General features: G+C 41.3%; 1 protein-coding gene across 6 annotated transcripts in view; it reads left to right on the top strand.

Moving 5' to 3' along the window:
• The window catches only part of myo5aa (myosin VAa), a 223,387-nt gene that overhangs the window by 189,118 nt on the left and 7,714 nt on the right, over positions 1–26,555 (top strand). For 3 of the 6 annotated variants that reach the window (XM_072278213.1, XM_072278214.1, XM_072278218.1), the window contains 9 exons: positions 5,318–5,395; positions 7,073–7,271; positions 11,205–11,279; positions 13,426–13,519; positions 14,092–14,238; positions 16,143–16,297; positions 19,260–19,349; positions 19,956–20,106; positions 23,686–23,968. In XM_072278213.1, the coding sequence (XP_072134314.1) occupies positions 5,318–5,395; positions 7,073–7,271; positions 11,205–11,279; positions 13,426–13,519; positions 14,092–14,238; positions 16,143–16,297; positions 19,260–19,349; positions 19,956–20,106; positions 23,686–23,968 (1,272 nt within the window). The remainder of the gene's footprint in view (positions 1–5,317; positions 5,396–7,072; positions 7,272–11,204; positions 11,280–13,425; positions 13,520–14,091; positions 14,239–16,142; positions 16,298–19,259; positions 19,350–19,955; positions 20,107–23,685; positions 23,969–26,555) is intronic. The other 3 variants (XM_072278216.1, XM_072278215.1, XM_072278217.1) reach the window with 3 other exon arrangements.

Here is a 26,555-nt window from a genome sequence, read left to right as displayed (position 1 = left end):
AACTTTTAAAAAAAAACAGTGGCCTTATATGCTACTTCAAACAGCATAGTTACCAGAGTTAAGAAAATGGTATCTAAATTTTCTACAGTAATGTTAATGCCTAACTAATGAAGCCATTGCTAAACTAGATTTCAGAAGAAAAGTATTGCCAGTGATTCTCATGAATAGCCATGGCTTTGTGTTCCATTTTTAAAATACTGTCAGATGAATTCAATGATCTTTGCACTTTCTTTAAACTTCTGTAATTAGATATGCAAGAATATATTTTAGACGATAAAGCAATTTAAAAAGAAATGTAATTATTATTGGGAAAGTTTAGCGTTCAGATTTTGAGAAACTTGTGACTGAAATGGACTTTGCTAACTTCCATTTACTAATTTTTACTTCAAATAATTAAGTGATGTATTTCAGTGATTACTGCAATGAGTTGGGAGAGGAATCTATTTACTATATTTGGGGGAAAACAGTTTTTAAAAGAAGTAGCTGTACCAGTAGTGTAATGACTGGAGTCTGATGTTCTCCTGAGGGGTTGTTCCCTTAACGGGAATGCCTGTGCATGATTTTGTGTGATGTATGGAGGCTGATTCAAGGGCAGATCAGGGACAGGGTCCAGTGGTATGGAATGCAAAATGACTGGGGATCCTTCACTATTGCAGCCTTTCTCCGTCTTCACTGCCGTTATAATGTGTCATTGTCCACTGCCGGCTCCACTGTTGAAGTCCTGATTGGATCACTCTTTGTCGGGAATGTCCCCGTTGACTTTACCGCTCTGGGTGACCCTACCAGGAGCCAAGTGTCAGACGGCTTTGCTTTCAGGATCTCGGGAACCCACAGGCCTCTCCACTACGACAAGGTGACATCCTCGAAGAGTTTTGAAAATGACCCTGAAAATGAGCTATCAAGACCATTTGTAGATTTGGGCCTTGGCAAGATTTGTGTACCTACGATGTCATCCCCGACTGACAGCGGTAAACGTAATTTGGTCATGGCAACGTGTCCCACACTTTATTACAGAAGCAAGAATGACCTGCAGACGGGGTTAGCCAAAGCTTTCTGCATTACTGATAGGGGATGGATTTCCAAACAAGGATGTGGCAAGATAGCAGAGACTACAGATGCTGGATATCTGGGTCGACTGTCACAAAATGCCAGAAAAACTCAGCAGGTCAGGCAGCATCTATGGACAGAAATGAGCAGTCGACCTTTCAGGCTGAGACCCTTCGTCAGGATCAATAATAAAGAAAATGAAAGTTGATGAAGGTTCTCACCCTGAATCGTGGGCTGTTATTTTTCTTTCATAGATGCTGCCTAACCCATTCAGTTCGTCCAGCACTTCATGTGTTGTTGAAGGGTGTGGAGAGTATTTTTTATAGAATCCATATGACTGGGCTCAGTTTTTGAAATGCTTTGTATTTTGCCAAATCTCACTGAATCTCACATCACTCACTGCAATGTAATCTTGCTTGCTAAGGGAATCTTCGATAACCAGTTTGGTCTGTTTCCAGTTGTAATTTGAAGAACTGTACTTCATGCTTTCTGGTGAATACCTGTCGTCGTCGTTAGGTTGCATCTGGAATTTCCAGTTGGCGGACAATTTCCCTCCAAGCCGCTCTGTCCCGACACTTGTCCACAACATCCCTAGTCTCGTCCAACTTGCTTCAATCCTTGATGTTATCCAGCCACGTTGTTCTTTGCCTTCCTCGTCCTTTCTTTCCCTCCACCTTTCCATATAACAAGTCAGACAAAATGTTATCTCTCCGTGTAATGTGTCCACAATAAGCAATGTTTAACTTAATAATCTTCTCCAGCAATATCTGTTGTCAATCAACTTCGGACAAAACCCTCTCATTTGAAGCTTCCTCTACCCAGCTGATCTTCAACATTTGTCCTTAGCACCACACTTCAAAAGCATTAATTCGTTTCATGTCATCCTTCTTCAGGGTCCATGTTTCTGATCCACACCTCAGCACTGACCATACGTAACACTCGAGGAAGCTAAACAGGAAAGAACCATTATCCTCATGACTCGTGGGGAGACTGAAATCATTGAATAAAGTCCTGTAGAATCTTGCGTAGAATGGCGCAGGGTGGATACGTGTCAGCTACCCAAAGTTCACAGTAGACGTACTTCTAGCCCCGTTTTGTGCCAATCTTTGGCTATTCGGGTCTCTGCTGAATCCCAGAGAAAGAATCAGAATCAGGTTTAATATCACTGGCGTATGTAGTGAAATTTGTTATTGTGCAGCGGCAGTGCATTACAATACATAATAAAATTGTAAATTATGGTAAGAAGTATACATAGGGTGAGAAGTGTCTATGAGTTCAGAGTCCATTCAGAAATCTAATGGCAGAGGGGAAGAAGCTGTTCTTGAATCTTTGAGTGTGTGCCTTCAGGCTCCTCTACCACCTTCCTGATGGTAGCAATGAGAAGAGGGCATGTCCGGGGTGATGGGGGTCCTTGATGATGGATGCCACCTTTTGAGGCATTGCTCCTTGAAGATCACCCAGGATGCTGGGAAGGCTAGTGCCCATGATGGAAAGGAGGGAAAATAAGGGAAAAAGAGATGTCCCCATTTCACAGAGAGAGGGGAGACATAACAAAGTAACTCGCCAACCTATGGTGTTAAAATTCTGTTAAGTTTTGCTATTTAGGTTAATTCATGGTATAGTTACAATGCTAGAAATGGGTTTCCTTTATTTCGGAGTTGTCTTGTTGAACTGTACACATGAGCATGATTCCACATTGTATGTCAGCCTGGTACAAAAGTAAAGGAGCTGTCATTAGGCTCAGTGCCTCGGCTGAAGGAAGGGAAAATCCAAGTAGGATTTCCCACTGGAGGTGTACAAGTATGAGGTTAGGATCGGGATTTGCTGTGACATGCTGCCCTGCTGACTTACTGTCGAGCTGCCTCTGTATCAACACAAGGTACTGCGTATTGATTATTAAACTGTACCCAGAAAAGAATTGGAGTCCTGCATGAAGGAATAGAGTGAAGAAAAGGAAGCATTAAATGAGGATTTCCTGACTTTATTCAGGGATAGGCTGCGTTTGCAGTGTCGGAGATCACACCAGTGTGATGCGTGTGTCTGTAAATCACACCTACTGTCCTGGTTAGGAACTGAGCAGCCTAATTCAGCATGAAGCTCCACAGGAGTAGATCAAAGATGAGCTTGTATAGCAAAACAATAAACTACGTTCCTTTTCATGATGGATTAATGATTTTTTTAAAAAGACAGTATAATGAATTGATGACCTACTTTAGAAGGCCTTCCGTTTCAGAGGGGTTTGCAATAGAAAAGCAGCAGCTGTAGCCTTGTGTTCGTGACTGCAGTTTGGTTAAATTAATAAGTGATCTTGTTTCATAGCAAAATAACCTGCAAGTTGATAAATATCTACAGGACTTGCAATTTGGCTGTAGCAATCCATGGTCCGTGCTACATGATCAGCGATAAAAGACAGTAGAATTTGGAACTGCAAGTGGCCTAATAGAGGTTAAAACAGGCCTACATTTGCATCACTAAGATTAGCTTTGTGAGCAGGCAACATTGCAGACCCCATTGTACAGGGATCAGGGTGATTCTGCCCAGTAGTGGCAGGCTGCTTGTGTCTACGTTGGTGCATCATAGATGCTGAATGTCAAGGTGCGATTCACTCACTTCAGTAGGGTGATCACTAGGCCTGTGAAAGGCCTAAGAGAAAAAGGTGTTTGTTCAGTTAGGAAAACAAGATTGTACCTTTTCCGAAACAAACGGAGTTCCTTTTTTTTTCCCCCAGAGTTGTTTCTGATTATATGCTTAAAAGTTCTTGCTGTTGGCCAATTAATAGTTCATCACCTGAATTCAATTGGATCTGGAGCAGAGGGAGGTCTCATCAAGATTGGAATATCTTTCAACCTGGTGGGATTGGGATTGGCGTAGAGGAATTAGTGCGTGAATCGGGATTCAGCACTCATTGGCTGACGGTGTGGTTTGCTTTGTCTCTCTCCCAATCAGACAGGACTTTAAGCCTTCGTTTTGACCAATCAGCTATCAGCACTTGGACCAAGATCTTCATTTTTATAATTCTTTAATTCTGCACATCAATCTGCAAAAATATTCCAGGATCAGAGTATGTGAGGAGGGATACAATTGTTAGCATTCATCCTGTGTACTAAATCAGTGTTTCTTTTATTTTGTTAAACACAATGAATCTACGAGTACCTTGGAATACGGTTTTCACCTGGTACTCTGGTTTCCTCCCACAGTCCAAAAGGTGTACCAAGTAGGTTAATTGGTCATTGTAAATTGTCCCGTGATTAGGCTAGGGTTAAATTGGGTTTCTGTGGGTTGCTGGGCAACATGGCTTCAAGGGCCGGATGGACTTTTACCACACTGTACCTCTAAATAAAAAATAAATATCTTGATTTAAACAGTACAGAGAATCTGAAATGTTATAAATAAATCCTGATATTTTAACAAAACCAAGATGAATTTATCTTTTTGCTCAGGAAATTATTGGAAGAAATTTATCGCTTTCCCTCCATCGTCTGTGTCAAGCTTCCTTTACAAAGGCCAGTAGGAACAGAGCTTTCGTCTGACACCAGAACCATACTATTTTCACCAAGTACAATAACGTTTCTGGGGATTATTCCCCACCCTCATCCCATCTCGACACCTCACCCAGTACTTAGATAATCCGTGGTAATATAAAAATTACTTACTTGACGTTTGGATAGTTGTTTCCAGTTGCCGAGTAATGATCCTGGACGTAGCTGGCAATGATCTTTCTCAAACTTTGTAAAGCTCCCTTTCAGAATCCTCTGCTCTATTTTCTTTGACCTTTTCTTCCTGGCCTTTTATTCCTTTGCTTGCGTATTTGTTCTCAAGGGAAGGAGACCAGCATAATGTAAATAAGTGAGTGCGCCTTTAATGGTTGTTTTCCATCTTGGCCCGAGCCTCTGTAATTCCCTCCTTAATATCTCTTAACTTCTGAACTCTGCTCGTTCTATAAGCACCCAAGCTCCTTATTCAAACCTTTGACTGTATTTCATTGGATTGGGGTTATTTTGCCTTGTGTGCCTCTGGAAGTATTTTGAATTTTTTTTATTCTAAATCGTGTAAGTACAAGTTTCCGAGCATTATTAGTTAGGCTGTTATTTCAAAAGCAGAATGAAATGCAAATAGTAACCAATGTTTATTAACAATTTATGTTTCGTTGATAAGTCTTGGTTGGTCCTAAGGTGTCTCCATCTTGTATGTCACCATCATTGTCAATAACATTTCATATTCATTGCTATTACTTGTCCCTTTTTGTGTTTGCATTTTTTTGTTATTAAAGGCCATCACAGGACTGCCAATTGCTGAATGAGGATGGAGAGCTTTGGATGGCTTATGAAGGGTTAAAACAAGCCAACAGGTTACCACCTTTATCCCTAGGGCCTTTAAAGATCTGCTGTTTGTCCGCACTAACCAGAGGCCTTTTCTGTGCGTAGAAATATGCTTTGGCGATTTCTTCATCTTAGTGTGAAAAGTACTTAAGCTCTCGCACCTGGAGTCAGGCTTGCTATATTAGACTAACAACTAAGTTATGTTCAGTCGTGTGTTCTCAATTCTAACCAAGCGGTTTTCTGTCTGCTGGATAGTAATACATATCTGCCGCTTGATGACAATGTAATTCTCTTTAACATCAGCTGTATACCGCTGTCTATAAAGTAATTGCCTTAAGAAAAGGATTGTCAAATGCATTCCTCATGGTGACAAGTCTTCAAAGCTTCAAAAACTAGAAATATTAATTTTATTTAGATTGAAGCACACTGAGAGAAAAAGTGAGGCGAAAGGCGGACAGGGCAGATATATCCTCTGACAAGGTCCATGGACCATAGTTTCAGGATAAAGGAGATAGCCTATTTGAGAAAGAACTGAGGGCAAAATGATTCACTCAGAAGGTGATAAGTGTCAGAATCCTCAACTCCACAGGGTTTTGAGGCTCAGTTGCTGGTTTAAAGCACAATTTGCTAGGTTTCTGGACTTTAATAGAATCAAGGGTTTTGGGGCTAGTGCAGAGAAAAAAATGTTACTGAGGTAGAGAGTCAGCCACGATCTTAGTGAATGACAGAGGAGCCAAATTGCCTGCTTCTGCTCCTTTCTCACGTGTTCTAATGATAGAATATGTATTTCTGTTTCACTGTGAAGGAGTGCAGAGGACCAGTCTGACCTCCATTGAAATCTGACCAAGGTCGATGGCTCCCTATGAAAATGAGATTTAATTTCCATATCCGGTAGACATGAGCCCACAACGCCAAACTGTTCCTTGACCGATAATTTCTTTCGGACACGCATCACGAGTGTCCTGAATGTAAAATGTGCATTTTCCATCTATTCGGTATTTGGTGATGAAGGGAATGAAAGAGTTTTTTTGCCGTTAGGTAACTGTGCTCAAATTTGATACTAATTACCTCACTAATAAATTCCTTGGTGTTGCTGCCCGAATGGTGATGTATATAAATGTAATCCAAACAAAGATAAAATGGAGAAATCAACATTTGGTCATTGAATATAGGCAGTGTGGAGAAGGCACTTTCAATTTCCTACAAGAGAGAATATCTACTAAACACAGTCTATCCTAAATTTGTCTAGTTCTTCAGCTCTGTTTTGGAAGTGGAATATTGGTCTGTCACTATCGCCATGTTAATGGTGCTTTTCAAGCCAACTGAAGCTGATGCAAGGCACATAACTTTTGATATGCCATCATCAGCTTGTTTCTCGAAGCTGGTCATGTTATTTCGCTGCTTTAAACATTTAAACCTTCTCAAAGTGTTACTTCAAATCCCAAATCAGTAATGCTGACATTGTGCAATGGCACTTTACATCTGAATTTTTTTTTGGGTAGTTATTTAATTCTTCCATTATCTGTACCACTTTGAGGGGTTTAAAAGATGTCGCATATTTTAGTTTCCTCCGAGAGCCTTGTGGTCATAGCTTAAAGCCTCGAGTGCTGTCCTATGGTGTGACTTTGCTTTGGCTATGCTGGTTTGGAAGGGCATGTTCGAAGTGTTACAAATGCTTTTTCTCTTCTTCCCTCCTCCCTCCCTAGGCTGCTGGAATCTCAGCTTCAAGGCCAGAAGAAGGTTTATGAGAACGAACTGGAGATTTTGCGTGGGGAGGTGCAGAATCTGAAGGAGGAGATAAATCGCCAGCAGCAGCTGTTGGCGCAGAACCTTCAGCTCCCACCCGAGGCTCGAATTGAGGCCAGCCTGCAGCACGAAATCACCAGGCTAACCAACGAGAATCTCGTAAGTATTGCCATGCTTGGTCAAACACTGTACATTACAGCATACACCACAAAACAAGCCAGTTTCCTTTACAACACTACTCTAAATATACAGACTGCAAGCCATTACACTTTGCTTACAGTCACAGTGGATTCCAGTTAATTGCGACACTTTGGGGCCAGTAGATTTTGGCCCAATTAAGTGGCTGCCCCAATTAGCCCAAGTTTCATGGAAGTAGTTAGAAAGGTACTAAAAAGACAAACTACTGTTTAACTGAGTAACAAATTATGTATTTAAATGCAGTGCAGAACAAATTAGAACACCGACAATGTTATTACAGTACTAGGAAATTGTATATTAGTTCCTAATAGTTATCGATGGAGGAATTGATCCAGTGTATGCTGCCTGTATGGGGTGCCCGGGGGAGGGATGAAGGGGCTTGTTGTGGCCTTTCTGGGGCAGCTCGTCCACCATTGCTCCCCACCAGACACTCAGCTCTCACCTGTGGCTCCGAGCAGCTGTTTGCACACAACCGCGGCCACACCCCAGTACTCTGCCTCAACAGGCAGGCGAGACCAGGTGAGCGTAAACCAGGGCTTATCCCCCAGTGAAATGGAGACATGCCTGTCCTAGTGTGTTAAGTCAGCTCCGGTGGACTGGATCGATGAGATCAACAGTGAGATCCAACAGCCAAAAAAACTGGTTCTACAATGCTTCCTGGAGAGCAAAGGGCATGATAAGGCACAGGAGTCACGTTTATCTGCGGCAACCAATGCAGACCCCAGTTGGTGACGACTACTCGTACCACTAGACGTGGACTTCAGAAGCTGAGAGAATGGAACTGTCCCAGTGCAATGACTTTTCCATCTGAAAAGCTGTCCCGCACAGGTCTCTCTGTCATCACCTGCTACGACGGACAGCTAACAGGCCGCCGCGTTCTTTTGATTGACTGTAGATAAACAAAATCAGTGCAGACACCTAGTGCAGAGAATGGGCTGCCTTCATATAATGCTTTCAACGATCGCGTCCTCCAAATCTTCATTTTCATTGTAGCATTCAAGATGATTGTCAGTACCTTCAAATTCTTCGCAGTTCCTAATTTGTTGAAGTTGTAAAATCAATTCATTTTCGCTCCCGGACAATTCTGGCATCTCCAAGCCTGAACGTTTGAAACCTCAGTGAACGAAACAATTCGAAGTTGCCTTACTGCTCATTTCTCACCAACTATCAGTGACAAAAATCGCTGCTTTTTGAAGACAAACACACACGACTGACGCTATTTATAAACTGTTCACTTTAAACGTAGTGTAGGTTCTAGTGGCGACACAAGTGTACGCGACTGACTCTTAATTAGAAACTGTTACAGTCTCCTGTCCAATTAAGTATAGTGTCCCAAATAAATGAAGGGAACCCCGGTTATTTTCTCAATTAGCTTTTGTTCTTTAAGAGTTGTCCCAAAATAAGTGGCTGCACCAATTAACCAGAATCCACTGTATATTAAACATATCGCACTAGCATAATTATCTACTCAAGCTCTCTGAGTTGCAGGAAAATTGTTGAAGTAGCTTGGTCGGTCATTGTAATCTATTTCACATCAATAATGGGGTTAGATTTTAGAATTTTGTTTGCTTAAATAAGAGGAGGCAACTCTACAAGTTATATATGTGTATTGTGCATATTATGTAACTTTAGTTGTTTAATATCATGCATAGAATGTGAAGTAACTTCTGGTAGTCTGTCACGATATGATTTTGCTCTAGAATTCTGTATGCGATTATTTAGAGTATCGGCAGTGCCCAGCTTCATTGTTGGTGACTTGGTGAGGGATCTTTGCTACTTCTGCAAGCTTGTTCTCTGGCCTGAAATATAATTATCCTTCTTCTCCTAAGATCACCCAGTGGCCAAGGCTCCTTTTCATTTAGTTTGAGGCCAAGTCATTTAAAGCGGAGGCTGAGTGTCAGAGGTTACGGGCAGAAGGCAAGAGAATGGGATTGAGGGGGATAATAAATCAGCCACGATGGAGCAGTGAGGAACACTCAATGGGCTGAATGGCCTAATTCTGCTCCTATGCCGTGTGGTCTTATGGAGTAAAGGCAATCTTGAACTAATTGAGTAAGGAACTGAAATATCTTGTCCAAACTGACACACCAGCGTCGATTCTAAATAGGTAGACGATGTGTCAGTTGAAAGCAATTCATACTGGGAATGAAATCTGCTAATCTGGAATTTCTTCCTGTAATTATTCTTGCCCCATCCACCTTATCCCAACTGTTTTTTTTCTGTCTCTGTGAGTGTTGAAAGGAGAAAGGCTTTTGCCATTCTGTCCCATTGGCAATTAAAAACAAATTACAATAGTTACAAGGCTAGTCAACCTGCTGGTCACTTTATCTGCAGACTCTCTCCCCAATATAGAAACACAGTGTAAAATCTTGAAAGGAAGTGCGGATGTAAACCAGAATAAGTTGACACTTTAGCCTCCTGTTTGTGTCCGAAGAAAACAGGATATTGACAACACTGCAGCTCCCAATGATTTTATTTTCATTTTCTGAAAGTATTAATCAAACAGATTCACAATTAGTTATGAACTAGTTTCCCAAACCAGGTGTTTTAATAATTGACACGTGGTGTGAGGATATAGATGAAGCTGCCTGTATGATGAAGATATGTGCTTGTGCGACTAGGTGGTCTCTTGTTGGGATTAGTTACCCTGTGAGGGCAGTGTTGGTTGAAATGAGGCAGATGCTTGTAAATTTACACCCGCAACTACAGAATAGTTAAGATATAGGGAGAGGAAGAGGATGTACAGAGTTAAACTCTGATAATCCAGCTCAAGTTTGGGAGATTTGGCTCGACTGTTGGGTCTTACTCCTATTAATTCCCAGTATACTTTTATTAACACCCCAGCGCACAAGCTAATTCAGTTTCCCAATTTTAAAAATGTAAATGAATCTACTTTGATCTAAGATTATAGAACACATGATTGGAAGGAATTTATCAAAATATCCTGCTGGCTATTTCAGTTTGAAGGAAAAATGAAACTTAACACTACATTTGTCATTACTAAAATCAGCTGAGAACTGCACTCAGTTCTCATGGGGAGAAGGGATAGAAAATCATGCTCCTGTTTTATGTGTTGAGCACACAATATGGTGATAGATGTTTGAACTCCTTATATTCAATGCTGGTGGCTCCAATGACCAAACTACTGGATTATATGTGCACATTACACGTTACCCAGTGCACACGTTACTGGATTATATGTGCACATTACACGTTACCCAGTGCACATTTTACTGGATTATCTGTTTAGCCTCTACAAATGAGAACGCTTTCCATCCCTAAAGTTGCTAAGCACAGCAAACAATGTTCTTTAAAGTCCCAAAGTTAGTAAATTGTTTAACAGGAGTTTATGGAGTGGGCAAGCAGTAACCTTAATGTTTAATTCCTAATCATTTGTACAAACGCTCTATAACCAATGACAACCAATCTTTATGCTCTGAACTCATTCTGGAGCAATGATAGTACCTTGCAGAAAGTTAAATTAAATTTTATTCTGGCTGACACAGATGATCAAACAGGCCACTGTTCCATGCTCTTGATTGACCAGGGCAACAAATGGGTAATTGCAGCAATTCATCTATGCCATTGTAATCTGCATCTTCTATCAGTTTTGTTGACCGTTCATGATACATAAAGTCTTCCAAATAGCTTAGCTTGTCCATGACTGGGTAGGGTTGCTATTGCAACAAAACTCAGACCTGGTTAGATCTCAGCACAAGTCCAGTCTAATCAGGGTGAAGAAATTCAGGGTAGTGCAATATGATTAACTCTCTATACTCCTGTTAAACAACTACTATTAAACAACTCCTGTTGAACAACTACTATTTCCCATGCTGCTGACATAATTTTGAAACCATTTGGGTAACTGCGCGAATTTCACCACTATTTTTGCAGTATTATGAGGAGTTATATGCAGATGACCCCATGAAGTATCAGTTCTACAGGATATCGCTTTACAAACGGATCATTGTATGTAGATCAAACGTCTGTTGTTTGGCCTAAATTGTCCTCTTTCCACTATTTTCTCTATTCTGGAGTACTAACAGGAGAATGACCTTGCCTTTGCACGTATGAAGATAATTCCATGTTTTCTTCTCTTTTGTACTGCAGCAGGAGAGCACCTTATCGCAATCAGTTTTAACACAGTGTAATAACATGTAATCCTTTCATCTTGCTCCCAGTATAAAAATATCATTTATTTAGAATAAGTCTAAAACGAACTGGTTTCCTTTAGATGATTATGCTAATAATATTCATCCAGTAAATAGCAATGTTTAATTCAAATATAAATGCAAATTGCACAGTGTAGAGGAAGCACTTGCTAAGTTGTGCAGATGCTTCATCATCTGGACAGATACTGTATGTATAGGACTCAAGTATTGAGTTGCATCTCTAAATGCTCATCACTATTCAGCCTGTGTGAGAGAATTTTAATACCGATCAAACACAAAGGAGGCAGAGACCTTGAAACTAGTTACCACTTTTATTTAGTGAATTCATGGGGAGCTATTCCGTACAACGTCTTCGCCAATTCAAATTTGCAATTCAAAATTTACACAGTCAGTCTAATCAAAATGGGTCAGCCTGTCTCCAGACACTGTTTTCGCAATTTACACAAAGCTAGCACCTGTACAATTGGTTCCTCGTTGCTCAGAGTACCAAACAAACCGTTAATCATGTTGCCCCTTGGACAATTAGCACCTATACAATCGGTTCCTCATTGATGACATGATCTATTGTTAGTTTGTACAAGGAAGATAGTCCCATTCTGCTTCCCATAACAGCATCCCCATGACTCTGCCAATCCCCAGTCCTCAAGTTTAATTTTTCCTCCACAGTCTGCAAACAGGAAGACAGGGTGTCTCTCTGATACCACTTATGTCGCTGGATGCATGCAAAAGCATGAGCAGATCTCAAGTGGTCCTTCATTATTGCTGACTCTAAATCCTCGAGCTCCAGCAGTTCAGAAGGATGGTTCATCACCACCTTCACCTAGGGATGCCAATAAATTGGAAATAACTCAGAAAATGTGTAGCTCGGGTGGTTGATGGTCGGGTTGGATTGTTCTCCGATCTTGACAATCCGTTTGCATCACCATACTTGGAGACATCATCAGTGACCTGTTTACTTGTGGCATGTCCTCTGAATGCTTGGCCTTATCATTCAGCTGATTGGCTGTCTTTACGGAAATTCAGTTGGACAGCGCTCTGATGATGTTTCCTCGTATGGCAGCGAAATGTTTGCAAATGGATCGCCAAGATTTGAGAACAACCAACCAAACTATGTCAATAGATGCTGGCCTCGTCAGCGATGCCCTGATCCTGGGGATTGGGGGGTTGGGGGTGAGAGAACAACTCAGCAGCTTTGACTTGAATCAAAACGTGTCTTTCACTTGTCCACTTAGTAGATAATTTGATTCTAAGCACTTACTAAGAATTTAAAAGATGCACACATTTTGGAGGCACGTTATGTTCAAACATGACTAACACACCTAACCTCAACCTTGTCAGACTGGGAAATAGAGCAGGAAAGAGCAAGTTAACTGCACCAGCTGCCCATTAAAATGTACCCCTACCCTCCCAAAAGGTATATAAACGAGGTGAGAGAAGAAAGATTTAAAAGGAACCCTGTACTACACACAGAGTAGTGGGTATATGAAACAAGCTGCCAGAGGAAGTTGTAGAAGCAAGTTCCATTACAATATTTAAAGACATTGAGAGAGGAACATGAATAGAAATGGTTTAAATTGGATATGGGACTAGCTTCATGGGCATCTCTGTTTAGCATGGACAATTAGTCTAAAGGGCCTGTTTCTATGCTATGACAATCAAAAACCATCTCGAAGTATTGAAGTAGGATGACTGTCCTAGAAAAAGTTTGTGCTTAAGTAGAAATCTTGATACTTTCGTTTTGTCAGCCTTGTTTGCACCTCTATGAGACTGCATCAATTAATTGCTGCTGCACTGTGATTTATGCTTGTTTGTTGCTAACCAGTTATTGTCACCAGCCTACACTTTGCTTTTGTTCTGCTTTTCTTGAGTGTCAGCAATTTTTGCCGGCAGCGACATTACAGCCCTGAGCGACTTTTCAGTGTTTGCTTTGCCCTTCACCACAGGATCTCATGGAACAGCTGGAGAAGCAGGACAAGACTGTCCGGAAGCTGAAAAAGCAGCTTAAAGTATTTGCAAAGAAAATTGGTGAACTGGAAGGTATGTTCTCCACAATGAAACAAACTAATCTCTTTTTGGTGGCTGAAGTAGACAATGTTTAATTAGAATCTTACCACAGTCTATTTGAGCAGTTCTATAATCTTGATGTGTAAGTGCACTTAGTAGGTTGTTTGCTGAGGTTTTCTAGACATTGAGTTGAAATGATGGAATCCTGCTCTTGACAACAGTTAAAATGATGCACGCAATACACTAACCTAATTTGTTATCTCAGAGCTAGAAAATTCTTGATCTGTATAGTGTTGCAAAGCTGATTTGTTACTGTCTTAATAGTATTTTACAACTGTGGTTTCAATTGAGTGCTCCTCAGTTATATGGAAATTAACAATTCTATTGAGATATAAACGAGGGTCCTGCAGTCTAGGTGTACCAGTTGGTGTAACTCCACTGAAATAACTTTATGTCGCATGTGTTATTTTTAGCAACATTTTTTAAATGTGTTTTTTTGTGTTTAAAAAAAATATATATATGAAGTAATGATGTTACAGTGTACATGTTATCTATATAAGTAGGCTTTGGAAGATTTACCTTTTCACAATCTGTTTTTGTAACAGTGGGCCAGACTGAGAATGTGTCTCCAGCTCAGCTGGCAGATGAACCCATCCGTCCGGTGAATATTCCAAGGAAAGAAAAAGATTTCCAGGGAATGTTGGAATACAAAAAGGATGATGAGCTGAAGCTCATTAAGAATCTCATTCTAGGCAAGTATGTAGGATTGGGTCTGTTCATTTGGTTGCCACTTGAAATTGAAGCTTCAGCTTCAGCAGTCGACCAGGTAGGATGGAAATCTTGAACGACACCCTCTCCTCAAACCCTTCCTGCTTCAGTGTTGCCACAGAAGTTTATGTGTGGAATAGAATTTAGTGCAAGTATTCGCTTTGCTGCACATGCCCTACCCTCATCCTTGTGTCTCATACCACCAGTAAGAAAATGAATCTCAGGGTAGTATATAGTGACATAAACATTCAGTGGCCACTTTATTAGGTACCATTGCTCAATAGTGCAAATATCTAATCAGCCAATCATGTGGCAGCAACTCAATGTGTAAAAGCATGCAGACATGGTCAAGAGGTTCATTTGTTCAGACGAAACATCAGAATGGGGAAGAAATGTGATCGAAATGACTTTGACTGTGGAATGATTGTTGGTGCCAGATGGGGTGGTTTGAGTATCTCAGAGACGGTTGATCTCCTGGAAGTTTTCACGCACAACAGTCTCTAGTGTTTACAGAGAATAGTGCAAAAATAAAAAAAATCCAGTGTAGCGGTTCTGTGGGCAAAAATGCCTTGTTAATGAGAGAGGACATAGGAGAATAGTCAGACTGGTTCAAGTTGACAGGAAGGCGGCAGTAACTCAAGTAACCACACACTACAACAGTGCTGTGCAGGACAGCGTCTCTGAGTGCACAGCACATCGAACAGCAGCAGAAGACGACACTGGATTCCACTCCTGTACCTAATAAAGTGGTCTTTGAGTTTACGGTACTTTGATAATACATTCACTTTGAACTTTGAACACTCTCCCTGTGTTATTTTTGAGGAAGCGCTGGCAGCTTCAGTCCATGCTGTCCAGCCAGAAAATGCCATCCCAAGAGGTTAGGTACTACTGAGCCCGATTTACATTAGCAAAGCTTGCCCTGACAATTAACAGGAAGAAAATCAACAGAAGTGTGTGTGTGTCCAGGCTCCATCTGGATGATTACAAGGTTTAATTTCCATAATGAAGTTAGTGCTGCTGTTCCTTAGCTTAAGAACCCCAGGTTTGGTCCTGATCTCAGAGGCCGTCTATGAAGTTTGCACTTTCTCCCTGAGAGCACTTAGTTTACCGGATGCGGTGCATCCTAAAGATGTTCAGTTAGGTTAAATGGCTACTGTAAATATCTTTGTAGTGTAAAAAAGGTGTTTCCGACCTAGTGTACTTGGACCCCTTGCATAATGGTATTGGTCCATGGCATAAACAAATTTGGGAACCCCAGATGTAGAGAATTGGTGAAAGAATCTCAGTAGAGTTGGTGAACTTGTGTGAGAGAGAGTATGTTGTAGAAATTCAGGGAATTATGGAGAGAGGGAATGGAATTACTGTTCTGGAAGGTAGCTTAGACCCAGAAGGTGGAACTGCCTCCTATGTTATTAAAAATAATCCTGATTCAGATGAATACTTGAAATTAAACCTCTGAGCAGCCATTGTGGGATTTGAACTTGTGATTCCAGATCAAGAGTCCAGACCTGGGGATTTGGCTGCCCATATCAAAAAAACTAAAATATAAATTGCTCCACAATATTAACCTGTAATTGGAACAAAGCCCAAGTTCATTATTCAGAAGGTTTCATTTGTAACTTCCCATCCCAACATTTGGCTGATGGGATTTGATGTTTTAAGTGGCGTGACATCACTTATCATTCAGAGAAGCGATAAGCATTAGTAAGCAAGTAACCAGCTTCCAAATAGATAAGCTTTGTACTACAGCTCCCCGCCGAACTTTCACTACCTGTAGGGACGCATAAACCTCCGCAAAATGTGGAGACCTGTGCAGCCGAACTGCTGTGATCTGTTGGATCATTGTAGCACCTTTCTGAAATTAAGGCATACTCCCTTTCAACCCTAGAACTGAAGCCTCGTGGCGTGGCTGTCAACTTGATTCCTGGACTGCCAGCCTACATCTTATTTATGTGTGTGCGTCACGCTGATTACATCAATGACGACCAACGAGTGCGGTCTTTGCTGACCTCAACTATAAACGGCATCAAGAAGATCCTGAAGGTATGGCGGTGCTTTTCAAAGAGCAGTTAAAGCGTTGATGTTAAAGTGCTAAGATAATCCGCTTCACCGTATTGATGAACGTGCGGGGTTACTTCTTTCATGATGGGTTTGAATTCGGATTCGGTGGTCTGCTGGAATTATCATTTACTTGCCGAATGAGCTACTTTTTGTAAGATCTCCCAAAGCACTGTTCAGCAATGATGCACCAAAGAGAGAAGTAAATGGTAAATATGTAGCAGGAGCTCACTGAATATGGTATTTATCCAAATGGTGGACCATACTGTGTCTGAAGGACTTTGAATTTGTTTTTTAACTTTGTTGTAATTTATGGGGTATGGCCAATATTTTTTTCAGAAATTTGAATAAAGATTACTGACAATTTTAAATCCATGTAAATAACCCTGGATAAATGAACGCAAGACAATACAGATTGCAGTTAAAATAATGTATCCAGTGAAATCTTGGAATAGGTGTCATGGTGGAAAAAGTGCAGCTGGGATTCGGCACCTGCTATGAGGTTGTTTAGTTGCAAGGGAAAACCCAGTGATGTGGAACTAGACTAAAAGGGTCCTCCAAGAGAGCCACAACCTTCTTGTGGTTTAGAGGCTTGTGTGACTCAATAATCCAGAGAGGTATGTTGGCTGGAGTCAGGGTCTTGTGCTTTGACTCTTGCTAGGGTCACCCATCCTAAACAGGTCAAAAGGTAGAGGCCAGACTAAGAGTGGTCCACTGATTGACCGGTCCTCCAGGTTCGGGGGTTCAGCTCAGGGCCAACAACCCCGACTGGTTTCAAACAATTGTTACAGAAACAGCAATGAAGAATCCTTCTAATCTGTATGTGACTTGAGGACCCTGAACAACATCTGGGGCACTATAGAGAAGATGGCCAAGGACAGACAGAGGTAGAGGAAATTCATTGCTGCCCTAAACACCAGCAGTAAATAAGTAAGACAAAAAGGTACAAAGACATATAATAATCATGCTTTAAAATTGTATATAATTTGATAAAGCAAACCTTAAAGGTGTATTTCATACAGTTACATAGTCTATGTCAGCTAGATGTTAATTTAAGATTATAAGAGATAAAAGTTAAGTGCATTTCATTATTAATGAAGAAGGTTGTTAAGATCTAAATTACTGTAATTGAATCAGAACTCCTTCAAACTTCAGATTTGGGAATTGGAGAAGAGTTGATATTTGAAAAACCTTTGGTGCTGTGAGGTTTCATGAAGTGACCTCAGATGCAGCAGTGTCCTGGATTGTCATGTTGTATCTATCGTATACCAACCCATACAGTAAATATTACTCCATATGGAAGTAGGATTTAAAACCACCACCACAAATCCCTACCTACTGACCTAGGAAAAATGTGTTATAAATGGTAGACCTGAAAATCTTGTTCAGGGCATTAGCCTTACCAAAAATGAACATAACTGGGCCAGTGGTTTGGTTTGGTGTACAGTGTCAACATTCCCTCCTAAATTGTCAGATATTAAAAATTGGTGAAGATCCTTTAACTTCACCCATCTGAAAGTTGCAGAATAAGGCTTCTTTGAGAAAGCTTTGGTGCTGCTTTGTCATCAAGTGCCACTGATTCTAATCCCTTACTCAGCATACAGGATAAAAATCAAATCGAAAGTCAATTAGGATATTTTTAAAAACACGAGATTTTCCAGATGCTGGAAACCGAGAGCAACACAAACAAAATGTTGTAGGAACTCAGCGGGTGAGGCAGCATGTACGGAAATGATTCGGGTTGAGACCCTTCTTCAGGGCTGGAAAGAAAGGAGGAAGATGTCAGAATAAAAAGGTGGGTGGAAGGGAAGGACAACAAACTAGAAGGTGATAGGTGAAGCCACGTGAGTTTCTAAGAGATTATTACACTACTATTCACTGAGAACGAGGAGAAGAAATTCATCCTCAACCGCATGTGCTAACTAATTATTATACCAGCGACCGTTCGGTTCACTTCTATTGAATTTAGTAGAATTGAGTTTTGAAAGTGAAGTACAGTGCACAGCCATATATGCAACTGAGGATTAATTTCTCTTGAGGTAACTTTGAGCGTGTTTCAACACTGATTTTGTGAAGTAACTGCTGCTCACTACAAGGTACCAACTTCAGCTCTGCTGCCATGTTGAGGTTAGACTCAGGCTGGAGGAGTAACACCTCATATTCTATCTAGGTGTCCTCCACCCTGACAGCAGGAACTTTGATTTCTCTAACCTCTGCTAATTTTTCCCCCTCTTCCTTCTCTCTTTTTCCGTTCCCTATTCTGGCTCATCTCTTACCCCTTCTCCTCACCTGCCCATCACTTCCATCTGGTGCCCTTCCTCCTTCCCTTCCTCCCATGGTTCACTCTCCTTTCAGATTCCTCCTCCTTCACCCCTTTACCTTTTCCACCTGTCACCTCTCAGCTTCTTACTTCCTCCCCTGTCCGCCACCAACGCTCCTCCCCCAGCACCTGGTTTTATCCATCACCTCTTCTCCTCTCCCAGCACCCCCCCCCCTTGTTCTGCCTTCTCCTTCCAGTCCTGATTAAGGGTCTCGGCCCAAAACCTTAACTGCATTTTCCTCTTCATAGATGCTGCCTGACCAGCCGGGTTTCTCCGGCGTTTTGTGTGTGTTCCTAAGAATTTCTGGCATCTCTTGTGTTTAAGATATCACTTTGTTCTGAAGGCAACTGAATACTGGTTAATTGCTTTAGTCATGTTCTAAAGCAGAGGGGCCAGCTTAATGGAATTCCTAAAAACAAGTGCTCTTAAAATGTGAGGTCGTATTTACCAGGCAGACAAGCTACCACGTTGTGTAAACAGTTATATTCTTTTGGAACTTGTGTTAGTAGATCTCTGTTACGTAAACAGAACCGATTTTGTGAAACTTTTTGAAGAAAAAGATTCCTTAAACTTTCTTTTACTGTGTTTTCCTGATGTTCTTACCTTTTTCCCACCACTTATTGCAGAAACGAAGTGATGACTTCGAAATTGTGTCATTCTGGTTGTCCAACACTTGTCGTTTCTTGCACTGCCTGAAACAATACAGTGGCGAAGAGGTAACGTTCAATTTTATGTAATATGTTATGGATAAGTATCTTTCATAAATATGTGATGACCCAGAGTTTCCTTAAATGTTCAGACTGCTGTTGAATTGTCTTGCTTAAAAGTAAGCATGAAGAATATTATAGGATAAATCATTGTAAGTTTCATTGAACTGGTGTTGACTTTAAGGATTAGTTATTAATTCTTGGCTGACTATTAGGAATTAAAATCTGATCAGAAGACAGATTGTGGGTAGTAATAAATAGAAGCTTTTTTAATTATCTGTGAACTTGGTTTTAGAATAATCCATTAATTGTAGAATTTAGGGGGCCCATTCAACTACTCACTTATTCATGCTAACTTAACAGCTTAAAACACCTTACAGGGATTAGTTAAATATTCACCTGCTATGTAATAGAATTTTGAAATCACATTCACATTACAAGTAACATTGTTCCATTTTAATGATGGATTACTTTAATGCTATTGTTAATAGTCTATGACATTGTTTCCTCTCTGATCGCTCAGTTGGATAGCACGGAGTAGAATTTGTTGTCTGTGCCAGTAGCATCTGTGACATGAGGACTTTATTAATATTATATTTTTTCCATTGTACATAGGCATTCATGAAGCACAATACCCCTCGACAGAATGACCATTGTTTGAGGAATTTTGACCTTGCCGAATATCGGCAGGTCATTAGTGATCTAGCCATTCAAATATACCAACAGCTCACCAAGGTGATGGAGAATGTTCTGCAGCCAATGATCGGTGAGTACTTGAAATTTAGAGAGAAGAAAATATAGGTGTGTTTTCAGTACCAAGGTCGGTTATCACTTAGTGAATTTTTAAGCGGAGTAAACAGGTCATACAGTGAAATAAAAGTTAGCAAACCCCAGTAAAAAAAAATCAAAATTAATTGTAGATACTTTAAATTTGCAATCTAACAGGAAATGTTGGAAATGAACAGCGGGCCAAGTGGTATCTGCAGACAAGAAAAGGGATCTTTGAGCTGCAATGTTAACCATTTTTCTTTCGGCAGATACTACCTGTCCTGCTCAATGTTTCCAGCAGCTTTGAGTTTTGTAACCAAACCTTGGCACTTTGGAGATTTTTGGTTGGATGGAGGGCAAAATAAACAGAGCAAATTCAGACACTCGTGTGTTTGAGGGGAGAATATTCCAGTTTGCTTGGGTACATGGCACGGTTACATTTTGGTAGTGCACTGTCCTCTCTGTGAGAGAGAAATGGCATGTTGATAGTATGTGATTGCAGGATTGTACAGCATTGGAACAGGTACTCCAGCCCTCCATACAAACCATCAAGCACCCCTTCATACTAACCCATTTCACATTTCCCATATTCCCATAGTCTCATGTTTCTCCCACTCAGTACATGAGCTGGAAGGAAGTCCACACAGCCACAGGGTGAATTATCAGGATACTACCAGATATATCTTTGCCACCCCCCCTCACTCTCGCTTTCTGCAGGGATCACTCCCTCTGTAACTCCCTTGTAAATTCATCCCTCCCCATTAACCCATTAATCTCCCACCTGGCACATATCTCTGCAAGTGACAGAAATTCTATACCTGCCCATTCACCTCCTCCCTTGCCTCCATTCAAGGCCCCAAACCGTCCTTCCAGGTGAGACAACACCTCACCTGTGAATCTGTTGGGGTCGTCCATTGTACCCAGTGCCTCCGATGCGGCCTCCTCTGTATTGGTGAGTCCTGACGTAAATCGGGGGACCGCTTCGTCAAGCACCTCCGCTCCTTCTACCAAAAGCAGAATTTCCCAGTGGCCAACCATTTTAATTCCTCTTCCCATTCCTGTTCTGACATGTTAGTCCATGGCTTCCTCTTGTTCCATGATGAGGCCACCCTCAGGGTGGAGGAGACTTGTATTCCATCTGGGTGGTATGAATATCAGTTTCTCCTTCTGGTTATAAAAAAAAAATTCCCTTCCCCCTCCCCTCTTCTATTCTCCACTTTGGCCTCTTGCCTCTTCTCACCTGCCTACCACCTCCCCCTGTTGCCCACCCCCTTCTTCCCTTCCTGCCATGGTCCACTCTCCTCTCTAATCAGATTCCTTTTTCTCCAGCTCTTCACCTTTCCCTCCCACCTGGCTTCACCTATCTCCTTCTAGCCATCCTCCTTCCCCTCCAATTACCTTTTTATTTTGGCGTCTTCCTCCTTCCCTTTCCAGTCCTGGTGAAGGGTCTCGGCCCGAAACATCGACCGTTTATTTATTTCTATAGATGCTGCCTGACCTGCTGAGTTCCTCACACAATTCGTGTATGTTAACCTAAGGAGGTGCTGGGGCAGCCTGCAAGTCTCACTATACATTCTGTTGCCAACAGAGCATGCCAAAGTACTTGGCAGTACTCAGAACACCACAAACCAGAGCATAACAAGCAATGAAACAGCAGCAAAACAAGTACCATCCCTCCCTCCCACCCCCCCCCACACACACACGCACACGCACAAACACACATGCACAAACACACGCACAAACACACGCACACAAACACACGCACACAAACACACACGCACAAACACACACGCACACACAAACACACACACACACACACACACACACACAAACACACACACACACAAACACACGCACAAACACGCACACGCACAAACACGCACAAACACACAAACACACGCGCACACACACACACACACACACACTCCTCCAAGTCCAAGGCCAATTTGCATTTTAAATGTTTTTCTTAAGGATAAAGCCTTCTTTATAAAGCTTTCTTTTCCTTCTGAAAGAACATACAAAATCAAATTTAACAAATAAATTACTGAATTCATCTTTACTAACAAACTGCCCATTAAATCCTGCCCAGAGCAAGAAGTGGGTACCATAAATTTAATTCCGTCCCCATTCCATTCCTTTAGAAAGCTAAAAATTTTTGGATTATCAATTGATTAATTGCTCAATACTGATGCACATTCACTCTTCCAGTGTTTTCCCTTGTTGTTCAAGAGACTCCATTGAAGAACTTCATGAAGCACAGCCTTGAAATGTGATTTCCAACATGGAGTTATTGGACCATGATATTGATAGTAACCGTTCCACATAATTTTTTAGGCTGCTGCCCTTGGTGCTAACTGGGATGTTGAAGTTAAATGGAAGATTAAAAATAACTTAAAACAGGGAGAAGTCTAACCCGCCTTAAATATGCATGTGGGTGCAGATGCCCATGCACACGTGCGTACATACACTCAGACAGACATGGACACGCTCTGTGCATATGAGCTCAGTCCTGACTTTTATTGAAGCAACACACACAAAATGCTGGAGGAACTCAGCAGGCCAGGCAGCATCGATGGAAAAAAAAATACAGTCAACAGGAAGGGTCTCAGCCTGAAACATCGTCTGTACTCTTTTCCATAGATGCTGCCTGGCCTGCTGAGTTCCTGCAGCATTTTGTGTGTGTTGCTCAGATTTCCAGCGTCTGCAGATTTTCTCGTTTGTGAATTTTATTGAGGCAGTGGAGTTTATTAATGCATGTAGGTTTTTGAAAACTATCGATTTGTACATACAACTTAAAAATCCTTTTTAAACATGATTGACTTCTCAAAGTTCTGAACAGAACTCATGTGGCATAGTTGGCTGTCCTCAGTGTCAACTCTCTAGTTGGATTGCTCTCTCCTACTTTAACTGAATGTACCCAAGGACAGTTCTTCCCTGTCCATTATTGTATAGTTGTTTCATAGTGTGCACTGTGTTCCAGACTAATCAATGCAGCTTCCTGTAATGGAGTTTTGTTAAATTATCCTGGATGAAAAATCTAGATTTTTACACTGCTTCGGGTATATCTTACATAAACGCAAGATGCTGGATATCCGAAGCAACACACACAAAGTACCTGAGGAACTCAGCAGGTCAGGCAGCATCTATGGAAATGAACCATCAATTGATATTTCTGGCCGAAAGGACACATATTGTACATAAGCATGTAGCTAGCCACAGTGCAGTTGCGGCTGAACGTGGAAATGCAGTGAGCTCCTTTCCATATTCTCGTGGGCTGCCTTTGCAGTGTTCAGTGTGTATAACATGGAGCACTGCCCAGGTGGGGAGGGAACTGTATGGCCTTGTACTCCGTGTAGCTCATGGGAGCAAAAGAAGTGAACAACAGAAATTAGTGTGACTCTTACTACCAAGCCAGAGATCTCTGAACGTTGAAAATAAATGAAGAAAGACACTCAAGTTCTTCTGTTTGAAGCGAGTGTACTGTTTAACGGAAAGAGTTGGCGGTAATTTACATCCTTTTGGCAAAGGACAAGTTAGACTGCAAGCTTTGTTACTAACTTTCTTTTATCATAAATAGTTTCAGGTATGTTGGAACATGAGACTATTCAGGGGGTATCTGGGCTGAAGCCGACAGGACTCCGTAAGAGAACTTCCAGTGTTGCAGATGAAGGAACGTATACTCTAGATTCCATAGTTCGCCAACTAAATAACTTCCATTCCACTATGTGCCAGCATGGCATGGACCCTGAGCTCATCAAGCAAATTGTCAAGCAAATGTTCTACATCATTGGGTCTGTCACCCTGAATAATCTGCTTCTTCGCAAGGATATGTGCTCCTGGAGCAAGGGAATGCAAATCAGGTATGTGATCCATCACGACAGAGAATGGAAAGGCCAGCACTGTTGCCACATGGGTACTGTGGAGCATTCTGATTTCCAGTGGCCTGCATTTTCAGTAAAATAATGCAAAAGTAATTAATTTTACAAACTGCTTGGCCGATCAATTCAGGTGGAATAAGGTTTAGGAGAGAGCAGCTTAGAAACTTTCCCCATGCTATTTTATTGGCATTAAAACTGCATTGTGGGTCACCCTGGTTGTGAAAGGCACACAATGGTTGAAAGCTTCAAGTGCAAGATTTGCCGTTCAACAGTGTGAAGTTCCTTGTGTAATGCCTCGCAGAAGGTAAGTTATTGGTTACAGCATAATGCTCCCTGTTGATGCATTACCAATTGTCTTAAAAGAGACATTTATATTTATAAATGATACTCTTCCAGTTACTTGAGAATGCTGCTACAGAATGCATGAATGGTGCAGAGATGGGAGTGTGCTGCCAAGGGATAAGAGTTGCTTGACTTGGGCTGATGAAGAAAGGTACCAGCAGGGACAAATTCTTTGTTCAAATTGACTGCAAATTCCCTTGATAATTGGGCACTGATGGCAGGAAATTGCCAGAATGGTATCCATGAGGACTGCACACAGTCTGTGAATGTCCTTTGACTTCACTTACTGGCTGAAGGAAAAGTTGATGAGTCTCCCCTTGAGTGTAGAGTGAGTGTGGCCTTCCTAATACTGTGGGGAATAGCAAATTATTTGATGTGGCAGAGATTAAAACAGCAGCTAAGTATGATGTGGCCAATTTTCCCTCTAAGGTGTGTACACAAAGGAATTTAAACTGCACACAAAAGCTTGTCACCCACGACTTTGTTGGCACGTTACGTATATTTCATGATCATACACAATCACATTTCCTTTTCCGGTTTCTGATGTGGATGGTGTTAACAATATGGAGTTAGCGATGATTTGTCTGCAGATTTTAGTTAGAACTATTTTTATTGACAGAATTATTTAGTGCACACATGTTGTTGTCACTGGGCAAAAAAACTGCACAGCACAAGATTTTTGTGTGCACTGGTCATTACAAATTAGAGGGAACATTGGATAGGACTGTGACTTCTGTGAGCACAGCAGTCAAATATATTTTGGGTGGTGAAGTGTCCCAGCATATCATTGAGAGTGAAGAAGATTATTTAGATGTGGGCCCTTTAAATAATACAGATTCAGGGAAAATAGTGTTGGTGAAAGCTGGCGGTTCTGTGAGAAAATGACAGTTGTCAATTTTCAAGCGAGTGTGCTGGAGCAGTTTAACACTACAAAATAAATTTTCGGAAAGTATGAAATTAAAATGAGTACAAAAACTTTCTGAGAGATTCTACGGGTACTCAAAAAATCTGTTTTTGCCCTATTGTTCAGATATTAAACAGCACATTTTTACCTGTTCATGAATTTCTAGCCTAAAATATTTAAACATTGTTACTCTGAACAATATATTCAATAACAGTTTTAATACCAAAGTTATTGAATAATAGTAAAGGTGTGTTTGACTGTCTTAGACAGATTAGAAGTAGTGTGCTGTTTACTGAAAATGTATCTGACTTAGAAACATCAAATCCAGCCAGAAGTAAATTTCCAACAACCATTTCTAAAAGCTCCTCCAATAATAAGCAGGAAAAAAAAGTTTCTTTAAAGTACAATGGATTTATTGTGCATAGGTTTAAAAAGATCTACTATATGGTTTCATTCAGTGGAAATCTGAGTTTAGATTCAACCATGTACCTCGTGCTGTTTTAATTTAGTAATCGATCAAAGACTCAGCACATAATGAATGAAATGATCAAAATCGAGAAGCTTATCTAAAGTGTTTCATGTTCACGGAAGTGCACCTTGCTGATTTGTGTTGGGATCTACCTTAATGACTATGGGCTGTTTCCAGCATCCAGTATACTATGTCGGTATCTGATTTTCATTGTGGGCAGGGTGGCTAGACGGTGAAATCCAGCTTAAGTTGAACTTGTCAGAATGCCGCCTTCAACTTTAGCCCCTCATCAATATCCATTTGGGACTCTGGCAAGAGCTGGAAGTTCTCCTCACTAGAGAGAAGTGTCATTACTGTATCCAGAAGCAGATGGAGGATGGTGGAGAAACGGACAGGAACACTGGAGCCCAGTGTTTGGAATCTAGTCGTCGTCATAATCATCATTTTGTAACGTGCCGTATGATGTGGGAGATCATGGATTTTCCATTACCTTGATTGTTCTTGGCAGAGTTTGCCATTGTCGCCTTCTGGGCAATGCCTTTACAAGATGGGTGACCTCCCCAGCTATTATTATCAAAACTCGTCAGAGATTGTCTGCCTGGCATCAGTGGTCGCACAACAGGACTTGTGATATGCGCCTCCTGCTCCTATGGCTTCATGTGACCCTAATCAGGGGACTAAGCAAGTGCTACACCTTGCTCAAGGGTGACCTACAGGCTAGCGGAGGGTAACAGCAACTTGCGCTTCCTTTGGTAGAGACATATCTCTACCCCGCCACTCCTAGAATCCAGTACACCTTTGATTGCCTGGTTACCATGGGAAACAGCTGTTATCCCATCACACCAGGATTTATT

This window comes from Mobula birostris, chromosome 14, assembly GCF_030028105.1.
Source record: "Mobula birostris isolate sMobBir1 chromosome 14, sMobBir1.hap1, whole genome shotgun sequence".
In the NCBI taxonomy this organism is placed as follows: domain Eukaryota; kingdom Metazoa; phylum Chordata; class Chondrichthyes; order Myliobatiformes; family Myliobatidae; genus Mobula; species Mobula birostris.
This window is presented reverse-complemented; position numbering and strand designations above follow the sequence as displayed.